Source organism: Macaca thibetana, chromosome 7, assembly GCF_024542745.1.
Source record: "Macaca thibetana thibetana isolate TM-01 chromosome 7, ASM2454274v1, whole genome shotgun sequence".
Lineage (NCBI taxonomy): Eukaryota > Metazoa > Chordata > Mammalia > Primates > Cercopithecidae > Macaca > Macaca thibetana.
The window spans coordinates 126,997,223-127,009,261 of record NC_065584.1 but is presented as its reverse complement, the minus strand read 5'-3'; the positions used below and the strand labels follow the sequence as shown (position 1 = coordinate 127,009,261).

Sequence of the window (12,039 nt, the reverse complement as noted above, 5' to 3'; positions counted from 1 at the left end):
CCTCTCAAAGTGTTGAGATTACAGGTGTGAAGCTACTACAGCTGGTCAAGGTATGACTTTTACATGTGACACATCAAAACACCAAAAACAATTTCACTTTCACGGTATCATGTAAAGTTAAGGGGGAAAGAAAAAAGAACCACAACTTTCTTTCACTCACATGACTCTATTTCGTGTGACCACTCTATACGAACTATTCTGCAGAACGGATTTTCTTTCATGAGATAAGGATTCAGGAACTTAATTTATTTTTAGTTAACAAAATAGGCTGATGTGGGAGGAAAGCTTTAGCTTTAGCCTGGGAGGTAGGCTGCAGTGGGCTGTGATTGTACCACTGCACTACCCTAGGTGACAGAGCAAGACCTCATTCTCAATTAAAAAATTAGTTAACAAAATAAAACTTACTCATTTGGGAGAGAAAAAAACACACTCAAAGGCTAAAGTAGATACTAAGCTTCATGTGTGAAGGTTTAAGTAAAACTACTACATTCCAAAACTCTGGTTTCAAAAGGCACCAACTGCCATGAGGGGGAGGACTTGGCTCTTGTTTTATGTGTTAGAACCACCACCTCGCCAGGCGTGTTGGCTCACGCCTGTAATCCCAGCACTTTGGGAGGCAGAGGCAGGCAGATCATGAGGTCAACAGATTGAGACCATCCTGGCCAACATGATGAAACCCCGTCTTTACTAAAAATACAAAAATTAGCTGGGCGTGGTGGCGTGTGCCTGTAGTCCCAGGGACTCGGGAGGCGGAGGCAGCAGAATTGCTTGAACCCGGGAGACGGAGGTTGCAGTGAGCTGAGATTGTGCCACTGCACTCCAGCCTGGCAACAGAGTGAGACTCCATCTCAAAAACAAACAAACAAACAAACAAAAAAAACCACCACCTCATCAGAACTAAGACCTATGAGTCCAGGAGCTTCTTCTACCATGTCCCCCACAGCATCTAGCACAGATGTCTATTACGGAAACACTGAACTGGGTGTCTCATTTTCTTGTGGCAATAAAAAGCTTTTACCTTGTCTGTGATTCGTTTTATTTGCGGATTTTGAGCATCAATCTCATTGCCTATGTTCAAGGCCATGTCTTTTAGATTTCCCAGGATACTACCCACTTGAGTCAGGTTCTCTTCCATTTCATCTTCTCTGGCATCATTAGTTATGCTATTACAAGAAGAGAGTTAATTCCATAGATTTTTCTGAATTTAAATGGAGTAAATCTGGATTTAATTTTCATAAAAGTATAACCAAAATGACGCTTAGCAAGTATAAGATCCAAAGGAATATAGGTTACCATTCTTGGGAAACATTCTATAATAAAAACTGGAAGACTCATCAAAGAGAGCACAGTGTCTTAAAGCCATGTAAGAAAAGAACGAAACAACTCTAAAACAGCGTTTCTCAAAGCGTAATTCCCAGCATCACCTGGGAAGCTGTTAGACGTGGGAACATGCTAATTCTCACACTCCACTCCAGACCTACTAAATCAGAAACTGTAAGTGCATCCCAGAAACCTATGGTTTCATAAGCCCCTCAAGTGGTTCTAATGCACAGTTAAGTCTATCTAAAGAACCACGGCTCTAAAAGAGAGGTTGGATCAGCATCTGATTATGTAAATCAAGTGTTATTCAAACACAGTATGCACATTTGTTTACACATTGTTTGTGCCTGCTTTAACCCTACAACAGAGTTGAGTAATTGCAAGAGACTGTATGGCCTGAAAAGTCTGAAATATTGACTCTCTGGCTCGTTACAGATCTTCTTATAGGAATCTAGCTGATCCTTGCTCTAGATGACACATTTTAAAACATAGTTTTTTCTATCTACAAAACTAAAGTATGTCTAGTTCAATAATTCGGAAAGTACGGAAAAGTATAAAGAAAAGTTAATCCCATCACCCAAGGTCAACCACCACAGTCAATATTTTGTCTGGCCAGGTGTGGTAGTTCATGCCTGTAATCCCAGCACTTTGGGAGGCCGAGGCAGCTGGATCACCTGAGGTCAGGAGTCCAAGACTAGCCTGGTCAGAATGGTGAAACCCTGTCTCTACTAAAAATACAAAAATTAGCTGGGCGTGGTGGTGCACGCCTGTAGTCCCAGCTACTCAGGAGGCTGTGGCAGGAGAATTACTTGAACCTGGGAGGTGGAGGTTGCAGTGCGCTGAGATCACGCCACTGCACTCCAGCCTGGGCAACACAGCAAGACTCTGTCTCAAAACAAAACAACAAACAAACAAAAAAACAAAACAAAAAACCCACATTATGTCAGTGGGCAGATTTTTAAATGCATTTTAAAAATAGAATAAACACAATTTTTATTTATCAGTTAGGGGTCATGTACTGCTAAACTCATCTCCTAAGTGAACCATTCATTAAGAAAGGTACAGGAATATCGGGAGGAGTTGGCATACCGTTTAATGTATCCACCACTGGCTGCTCCTGTCATTGGTTGCTGAGGCTGACCATTTGTCACCGGGCCTGGCTGTTTAGATACTACATTGCAAGGTGAGTTTTCTCCACCATCTCCCCATGTTGTCTTATAAGCCTTGCCAGACTCAAAGTTCTTTGTTCTATATAAGAGTCAGGAGTGTAGGGAGATACCAAAAAAAAGAAGAGGGAGAGTTCTAATTATTAGTGCCTGTTACCTTGAGGATGACACTAACAACTCTAGTAGAAAAGCTGCATACAGCTAAGTCTAGATGATCTATACTATGCTCCATGGCAATATGGGATAGGAAATAGATGAATTATGTAAACCCATTGACACTAAAAAATTTTTTAAAAAGGTCCAAATACTGCTTCTACCAAATCTTCACTAGGTTGTTAGCAAGTAGCAAAAAAAAAAAAAACTATTTGATTTTTCAGGTTCCCTTAGCCTCTGGCACTATCGTTTTGCTTTTCTCTTCCTAGTGTATCCAGCACTATCTGGAAAAGAGGTTAATGCACATTACTTAAAAAAAGGTCTCTTAGAAAAAGTGTTCTGGGATACCTTAAGAGGTTCCTTGAAGGCACCTCAGAGGTTGACAAGGGATGACAGAATAAGAGGGCTGATGCTGGGTGCAGTGGCTCACGCCTGTACTCCCAGCACTTTGGGAGGCCAAGGCAGGTGGATTGCTTTAACTTAGGAGTTTAAGATCAGCCAGGGCAACATGGCAAAACCCCATCTCTCAAACTCCTGACCTCAAGTGATCCACCCACCTCAGCATCCCAAAGTGCTGGGACTACAGGCTTGTGAGCCACTGCTCCCTGCCTCAAAATGCCATCTCTATAAAAAAATACAAATATTAGCTGGGTGTGGTGGTGCACGTCTGTGGTCCCAGCTACTCGAGAGGCTGAGGTGGGAGGACTGCTTGAGCCCAGGTCAAGGCTGCAGTGAGCCATGATAGTGCCACTGCACTCCAGCCTGGGTGACAGAGTGAGACCTTAAATCTTAAATAAATAAATAAAACTTTTAAAATAAGGAGGCTGAATTTGAACCAGTGTAGTTCCAGCTAATCAGTTTTTATTAGAATTTTCCATGAAATTTTAAACAATGGTTTCTTACAAACAAACCAGCCATCAGGAAAGAAAAGCATGAATAATTTCCAAATTGGACAATCAGCGGACAAATAAGTACCCTGACCACACAAGCGGTCATTCATAAATCCTATAGTGTAGGAGCTTTTCATTTAAGAGTTTCCTTTTTTTTTTTTTTTTTTTTTTTTTTGAGACGGAGTCTTGCTCTGTCACCCAGGCTGGAGTGCAGTGGCCGGATCTCAGCTCACTGCAAGCTCCGCCTCCCGGGTTTATGCCATTCTCCTGCCTCAGCCTCCCGAGTAGCTGGGACTACAGGCGCCCGCCACCTCGCCCGGCTATTTTTTTTGTATTTTTTAGTAGAGACGGGGTTTCACCGTGTTAGCCGGGATCGTCTCTCGATCTCCTGACCTCGTGATCCGCCCGTCTCAGCCTCCCAAAGTGCTGGGATTACAGGCTTGAGCCACCGCGCCCGGCCAAGAGTTTCCTCTTAAAACAAAACAAAACAAAAAAAAAGATTGAGGCCAGGCACAGTGGCTCACGCCAGTAATCCCAGCACTTTGGGAGGTTGAGGTGGGTGGATCACCTGACGTCAGGAGTTCAAGACCAACCTGGGCAACATGATGAAACCCCATCTCTACTAAAAATACAAAAATTAGCTGGGTGCAGCAGCATCTGCCTATAATCCCAGCTACTGGGGAGGCTGAGTCGGGAGAATTGCTTGAGCCTGAGAGGTGGAGGTTGCAGTGAGCTGAGATTGCACCACTGCACTCCAGCCTGGGCAAGAGGGTGAGACTCCATCTTAAGAAAGAAAGAAAAAGTGGCTATTACAGGAAAAAAAAATGGCTATTATGGAAAAGTAACACAAAACTTTTCTTGATTATTTGCCTAAAGTCAAGTTTTCATTCAATTTTAGTTTTCACTTTTTTATAAACAAAAACAAAATAGAATGTTGCTCAAATATTGGTCTCTGATTTATTCTACCTTTTACATTAATAAAGAAGTGTTAAAATTTCAAAATAAAAAGGTAGGGAAGAGATTTTATGAAAAAAGTGACTTATTTCTTGATAGGCATGTGAGGATTCATTTTTGGCAAACCTAGAATTGAATCTTAGACCTTTACCATTAATATTACAGAAAGGATACTACTACTTTTTTTGGGAGAGGCACTGCAAAGGCAAATTTATGAACACTGAAAGGCTAGTTATCGAAGTGTGTTTCATGGTACCACTTTAAGTTCTCATAATTATGTTTCTATGCTATTTTTATTAATTAACTCATTTATTTATTAAGAAGTCATGTTAAATTTTTCCTGGAACAAGGTAGGATATACATTTTTAAAATAAATATTCACATGTATCCTTTGTTAATAGTAAGAAAGGTCCCAGGCAAAATTCTAGAGCAGAGTAAGTGCTACTAAATAAAACAAAAGCAATATATTAGTTTAGCAGAAAGTTAATAACCACAAATATTAACAGAGGTAATAGAAGTGGGGCTTTTATTAGAATTTCAGATTGTGGAACAGGTTCGAGAGAGAGGGTTGAAATTCCAAAGTAACTAATGAGATATTATGTTTCTGACAGCACAAAAAGAGGAGTAGACTGGGACATGACCTGTGGGTTCTGGTCTATTAAGGGATATATATGCGCTCCAAACTCCTTCCCAATATTAAGAGGCAATATCTGAAAAAATTCTTTACACTTATGAGAATTCTTCTTTCCATAATTAGATATAAGGGCATAAGGTGCCAATGAATTGTTTTAAAATGATCATGTGAATGATTTTTAATTGAAGCATAGTCTATAAACATCTGCTGTCTTTAAAATGACTGGATCTTGGCTAAGTGCGGTGGTTCACATCTGTAATACCAGCACTTTGGGAGGCCGAGGCAGGCGGATCACAAAATCAGGAGTTTGAGACCAGCCTGGCCAACGTGGTGAAACCCTGTCTCTACCAAAAACATAAAAATTAGCTGGGCATGATGGCGCTCCCCTGTAGTCCCAGCAATTCAGGAGGCTGAGGCAGAAGAATCACTTGAACCCGGGAGGCAGAGGTTGCAGTGAGCCCAGATTATGCCACTGCACTCCAGCCTGGGCAACAGAGTGAGACTCTGTCTCAAAAAAAAAAAAAAAAAAAAAAAGAAGACTGGATCTTTGAAGATGTTCTTTCTGTATCAAGGGGAAAAGACACAAAAAGCTGCCTTTGATTTTTTTTTACAGCTTTGCATTGTGTTGGCATGTTTACCTTCAAATGGGATGGGAAAAAAACTACTTTTTTTCCTGCAGTTATAGTATGTTCTGCATGTTTATGAAGAGGTGGTGTGACAGTTCAGTGTGTCTCATTCAGCACATCCACTCTAGGTAATGCCTTTTGGTTGCTCGAGACCCTGTCACTTGCCATCACCCTGGAGTTTCCTCCATCAAGTTGGAACCTGTTTTTAAGGCATTGTCAGATAGCTGCTTACCTAAGTTAATAAAATAAAAAATGTTCACAAACATAGTAATGTTTTTAAATTAATTACTTTCCTTCCAAAGGGTCTTAGATGCTTTAAAGGTAATACCTTCCAAACTTAACTGAGTATCAGAGCGACCTCAGCGGTCCCCAACCTTTTTGGCACTGGGGACCAGTTTCATGGAAGACTATTTTTCCACAGATGGGGACCAGGTGATGCTTTGGGGATGAAATTGTTCCACCCCAGATCATCAGGCATTAGTTAGATTCTCATAAGGAGGACACAACTAGATCCCTCACGCACGCAGTTCACAATAGGGTTCTTGCTCCTATGAGAATGTAATGCCACTGCTGATCTGAGAGGAGGCGGAGCTCAGGCAGTAATGCTCACCTCCTGCTATGAGGACCAGTTTCTATTAACAGGCCATGGACTAGTAGTGGTCCATGGCTGGGGTGTTGAGGGCCCCTGCTGTAGAACACATAGATATATAGGTTGCACTCTGGAGATTCTACTCCAATACATATGGGGTAAAGCCTGGGAATCACTTGTTGTTTTATATAAGGTCAGTGGGACATTTAGCGATCCAGGAGGAGTACTTTAGATTACTCTGGTAGTCTGTCTACAGACTCTAGTAGTCTATATATTGGAACACTAAGTAGTTAATCTGGAAGAAGCAAAGGGACAGGTCAGGATTAAAACAAACAAAAAGGCCAGGCGCAGTGGCTCACACCTGTAATCCCAGCAGTTTGGGAGGCCAAAGAGGGTGGATCATGAGGTCAGGAATTCAAGACCAGCCTGGCCAAGATGGTGAAACCCTGTCTCTACTAAAAGTACGAAAAATTAGCCAGGCGCGGTGGCAGATGCCTGTAATCCTAGCTACTTAGGAGCCTGAGGCAGGAGAATCACTTGAACTCGGAGGGCGGAGGGTACAGTGGACCGAGATCGCGCCACTGCACTCCAGCCTGAGCGACAGAGTGAGACTCCATCTAAAAACAAACAAACAAACAAAAACCAAACAAACAAAAGTAACAGCATTTGGAGTAAAATAACTTAAATCCCAATCCTACACATGTCATTCAGAAGCTACAGAATCTTAAGCAAACTTCAATTTCAGAGAATCCCTTTCTTTGTAAGTAAACTAGGATAATAACAACACTTAATGTTTAGCAGGGCTATAAAATGTTCTGTTGATAACAGACATAAAACTGCTTTGTAAATCACTGGATAAATATTTTAATTCATTGGCTTCAACTTCAACCTGACCCTTAGTCAACAGTTCATGCCTGTAAGTGCACGGATTACCAACTGGCATGTTTATTTTTTGGTCCACTACCATTTCTTAGCTTTGAGATCTACAGGTAGATGAAAGTAGCTGGAATACGGTGACATGAAAGATTACTAGGACCAGGTTGTTTTAGTCTACAGTAAGAAATAATAGCTCTAATCTGTGACAGGACTCTTGAAAAAAAACAGGCCCTCTGAGAAGAAATTAGTCTTCATGATAAAATGCCTAAGTAAATTTGTGATAAGTCTTAATTCAGAACTCCATCTAGAAACTTAGATTTACAACTGACTGTTAGTTTTGAGTGGTCTAATAGTCTTTAACTGGAACCTCTTTTTTTTTCCACTTAAATGTCTCATTCAAAAATGGCAAGTTTTTGGGCATGGTGGCTCATGCCTGTAATTTCAGCATTTTGGGAGGCCAAGGCAGGTGAATTACTTGAGGTCAGGAGTTCAAGACCAGACTGGTCAACATGGTGAAACCCCTTCTGTACTAAAAATACAAAAAATTAGCCGGGTGTGGTGGCACAAGCTTATAATCCCAGCTACTCGTGAGGCTGAGGCAGGAGAATTGCTTGAACCCGGGAGGCAGAGGTTGCAGTGAGCTGAGATTGAGCCACTATACTCCAGCCTGGGGGACACAGCAAGACTGTCTCAAAAAAAAAGGCAAGTTTTAAGAATCTGAAATACCCCTAGTCAATTCAGGAAACTGCTATTGAGGATAAAACTGTAATATTAAGATATGAGCACAAAAACAATAATTTCTTATTTTAGTTTTGGTTGCATCAATATTAGTTTTAACTGAATTAAAAATAGCAAAAATAAAACAAATATTAGCTGTGATTATTTCACATCAAGGAGAAAAGGGACCAAATAAATACAAACTAATAATAAAGAGTGAATGTGAGTGTGTGTGTGCTTTGGATGGTCAAACTAAGGAAAGAAGGAAAAAGGAGGGCAGGAAACAAAGGGTAGAAATCAAATACTTAATTTGTTAACATTTAATCATGGTCTTCATAATTCTTATAAAGATCTAAAATTAAGAGACACAATAATAAACAGTAAGCTGACAAAACTTATCCCCCATGAAAAATTAAGATTAGTTAGCTCTGTATTAATTCAACATGAAATCACAGCAAGTTAACACATGATGTAACAGGAATTATAGAATAGTTTATAACATATGTAAAGGGGAAACCCTTATTTAAGGGAAGAAGATACCAGATATGGTAGCATTTAAAATTTTATATCCCACCTTGTTCCAAATAGGATTTGCGATGACTAGACTGACAATTGATTCCTTAATTTGGTAGTGGCCTAAATCATGGGTAATCTAAATCATTAGAAGCAAAACTTTAACAGAGGAAATCTTGACTCAAGAACCAGTAAGAAGTAGGGAAACTTAATGGAAGACAGGATGCTAAAATCAAAGTCCTATGAAGACAGAGAAGCATTTAGCATGACTTCCCTTACCTTTTATCAGAACTAGACTGCAGCAGCTGTCTCAAAGATCAACCTATTTTAAATTTCTTAAGAAACTCCAGGAGTATTGTTATTTTGGTAATCTTAAATGTTATTTAGCAAAAACTTAGTTATCAGAGACATTTGTCAAAGAATGGTATTATAAATTAAGGTCCTTTTGTCAAGTCCATCTTTTGTGAGACAGCACCCATCAAGAACAAATTCACTTTACACTACACACCACCACACAGGTTTAGAGACAGTTTCCACCATTCACAAAACCCATGCACATGCACAGAAAAGCCATTTGAAGCATCACCTTTAGATAGCAGGTTAGCAGCCCAAACTGCGCCACAAGACTGCATCTTAAAGTTCCCTTTGATCAGTTACTGAGCCCGGCTTCTGATGTTAAATCTTCATTTTTAGTAAGCAGATTAGAAAGGAAGAGATTAGGTAAGAGAATGAAATGCAGAAAATAGTAAATGCCACTCAAACAGAACAGAAGCAGGTTTAATGTTTAAAAACATAATGTATTCAATTTCCTGCCTGGTTTCACAGAAACAACCAACATCTGAGAATCTAGATAAAAAGAAAAATAAGAAAACTATTTAAACCAGAGCACATTTCATTTTTCCTCAGAATTTTGGGTGATTATATTCTTTCCTAAAATTAGAAAATACGAGAGAAGTCAAAAACCAATGGAGATGCTATGAGACTCCTTCCTCTTAGTGATTAAGATTTCTCTTAATTACTTCTATTATATATTTTATTTTCTTATATATTTTATTTTCATTGCAATTTTAAAAAATCTTTTTACACATCAAACTCTCCCACCAGCCAACAAGTTTCTCAAGGACACTCAAATCAACAAGTATTTATTGAGTAACTACTGTATATCCATACTACATGAGGTACAAAAAATAATGTCAAGATAAACAAACAGGCAGGGCCAGAGGTATGCCTTACTCATATTTGTGTCTCTAGTGAGCAGGATGGAAGAAGCACTCAACTACTGAATGAAATATAATTCAATATTCATTTTAATTAGTCGGAGCTGAATTTTTACACCTCAGTATGACTTAAGATTGGAATAGCAGAAAATCTGTAGTGCCAATTTGGAACTTTAGTAAGTGGTCAGAAATGCCAATCTGTGTTCAAACTACGTGCCGCTGTTAGACTTTATAAAACAGGCAAGTTAAGACAGAAGAATACCTTATCTAAGAATGTTTAAGGCCAGGCGCGGTGGCTCACGCCTGTAATCCCAGCACTTTGGGAGGCCGAGGCAGGCCGATCACGAGGTCAGGAGATTGAGACCAACCCGGCTAACATGGTGAAACCCCGTCTCTACTAAAAATACAAAAAATTAGCCGGGCACGGTGGCGGGCGCCTATAGTCCCAAGCTACTCAGGAGGCTGAGGCAGGAGAATGGAGTGAACCTGGGAGGCGGAGCTTGCAGAAAGCAGAGATGGCGCCACTGTACTCCAGCCTGGGCAACAGGGTGAGGCTCCATCTCAAAAAAAAAAAAAAAAAAAAAAAAAAAGTTTAAACTGGGACATCAAGCAGTTTACTATTCTGAGACTTATCATTTTAAATCTGTCTCCTTTCAAGTTCTTATTAATTAGAATTAAAATTTATCAATTACTGCCTAAGATACGTGATTTTAAAAAAGGAATTCTGGGCTGGGTGCGGTGGCTCACACCTGTAATCCCAGCACTTTGGGAGGCTGAGGCAGGCAGATCACGAGATCAAGAAATGGAGACCATCCTGGCTAACACGGTGAAACCCCGTCTGTACTAAAAATACAAAAAGTTAGCCAGGTGTGGTGGTGGACGCCTGTAGTCCCAGCTACTTGGGAGGCTGAGGCAGGAGAATGGCGTGAACCCAGGAGGCGGAGCTTGCAGTGAGCTGAGCCGAGATCCTGCCACTGCACCACTGCACTCCAGCCTAGGTGAGAGTGAGACTCCATCTCAAAAAAAAAAAAAAAAAGGATTTGTGTTATTATTCTTTTAGAATTCAAATTTTACAAACCATAGAATGACATTTATTCATCATCTTAAAGTTTAACCCTGGTAATCTGTTACTAAATTCTACTAATCCTTTAGAAAGAATTTGCTACAGTTAAAATATCCTTCTAATACAGAATTTTTTTAAGTAAAGCTATTTCAATGTCTTATTTTAAAAAGATGTGCCAGCCTAGGCAACAAAGCAAAACTCTGTCTATACAAAAAATACAAAAATTAGCCAGGCGTGGTGGTGCACGCCTGTAATCCCAGCTACCTGGGAGGCTGAGGCAGGAGAATCGGTTGAACCTGGGAGGCGGAGGTTGCGGTGAGCTGAGATCACGCCACTGTACTCCAGCCTGGTGACCGAGCGAGACTCCGTCTCAAAAAAAAAAAAAAAAGGTAAGGGCTCTGCCTGGTTTTGACCCTCTGCCAGGTTGGTCTCAATTTAACTACACAGTGTAGCCTGGATGTAAAATGATAATAATAAAGAACATCTATCTCATATTAAGGCTACTATTTAAGGATTAAATTAACATGCTCAGAAGAGTACCTTAAATTAACACGCAGGCCCACAACTGTTATCCCAATCCACTGGGGGCAAGATGTTTTGGGCAGTACCACATAATTAAATACATTAATATTTCTGTAGTGACATTGGGCGTGGTGGCTCACGTCTGTAATACCAGCACTTTGGGAGGCCAATGTGGGAGGATTGCTTGAGCTTAGGAGTTTGAGACCAGCCTGAGCAACATAGTGAGACCTCATCTCTACAAAAACTTTTTAAAGTCCAGGTGCGGTAGCTCACGCCTATAACCCCAGCATATTGGGAGGCCGAGGTGGGTGGATCACTTGAGGTCAGGAGTTCAAGACCATCCTGGCCAACACGGCAAAACCCGTCTCTACTAAAAATACAATAGTTAGCAAGGTGTTGGCGCATGCCTCTAATCTCAGCTACTTGGGTGGCTGAGGCATGAGAATTGATTGAACCCAGGAAGTTAAGGTTTCAGTGAGTCGAGACCACACGGCTGCACTCCGCTCTGGGCGACAACGTAAAATTCTGTCTCAAAAAAAAAAAAAAGCCGGGCGCGGTGGCTCAAGCCTGTAATCCCAGCACTTTGGGAGGCCGAGACGGGCGGATCACGAGGTCAGGAGATCGAGACCATCCTGGCTAACACGGTGAAATCCCGTCTCTACTAAAAAATACAAAAAACTAGCCGGGCGAGGTGGCGGGCGCCTGTAGTCCCAGCTACTTGGGAGGCTGAGGCAGGAGAATGGCGTAAACCCGGGAGGCAGAGCTTGCAGTGAGCTGAGATCCGGCCACTGCACTCCAG

The 12,039-nt window shown here is 41.0% G+C and overlaps 1 protein-coding gene across 5 annotated transcripts in view; it reads right to left on the bottom strand.

Moving 5' to 3' along the window:
* The window catches only part of SNAP23 (synaptosome associated protein 23), a 42,735-nt gene that overhangs the window by 2,551 nt on the left and 28,145 nt on the right, over nt 1–12,039 (bottom strand). For 3 of the 5 annotated variants that reach the window (XM_050799580.1, XM_050799578.1, XM_050799581.1), the window contains 3 exons: nt 9,252–9,284; nt 2,410–2,568; nt 1,019–1,163 (listed from right to left, as the gene is read on the bottom strand). In XM_050799580.1, coding sequence (XP_050655537.1) covers nt 1,019–1,163; nt 2,410–2,568; nt 9,252–9,284 — 337 coding nt within the window. The remainder of the gene's footprint in view (nt 1–1,018; nt 1,164–2,409; nt 2,569–9,251; nt 9,285–12,039) is intronic. The other 2 variants (XM_050799582.1, XM_050799583.1) reach the window with 1 other exon arrangement.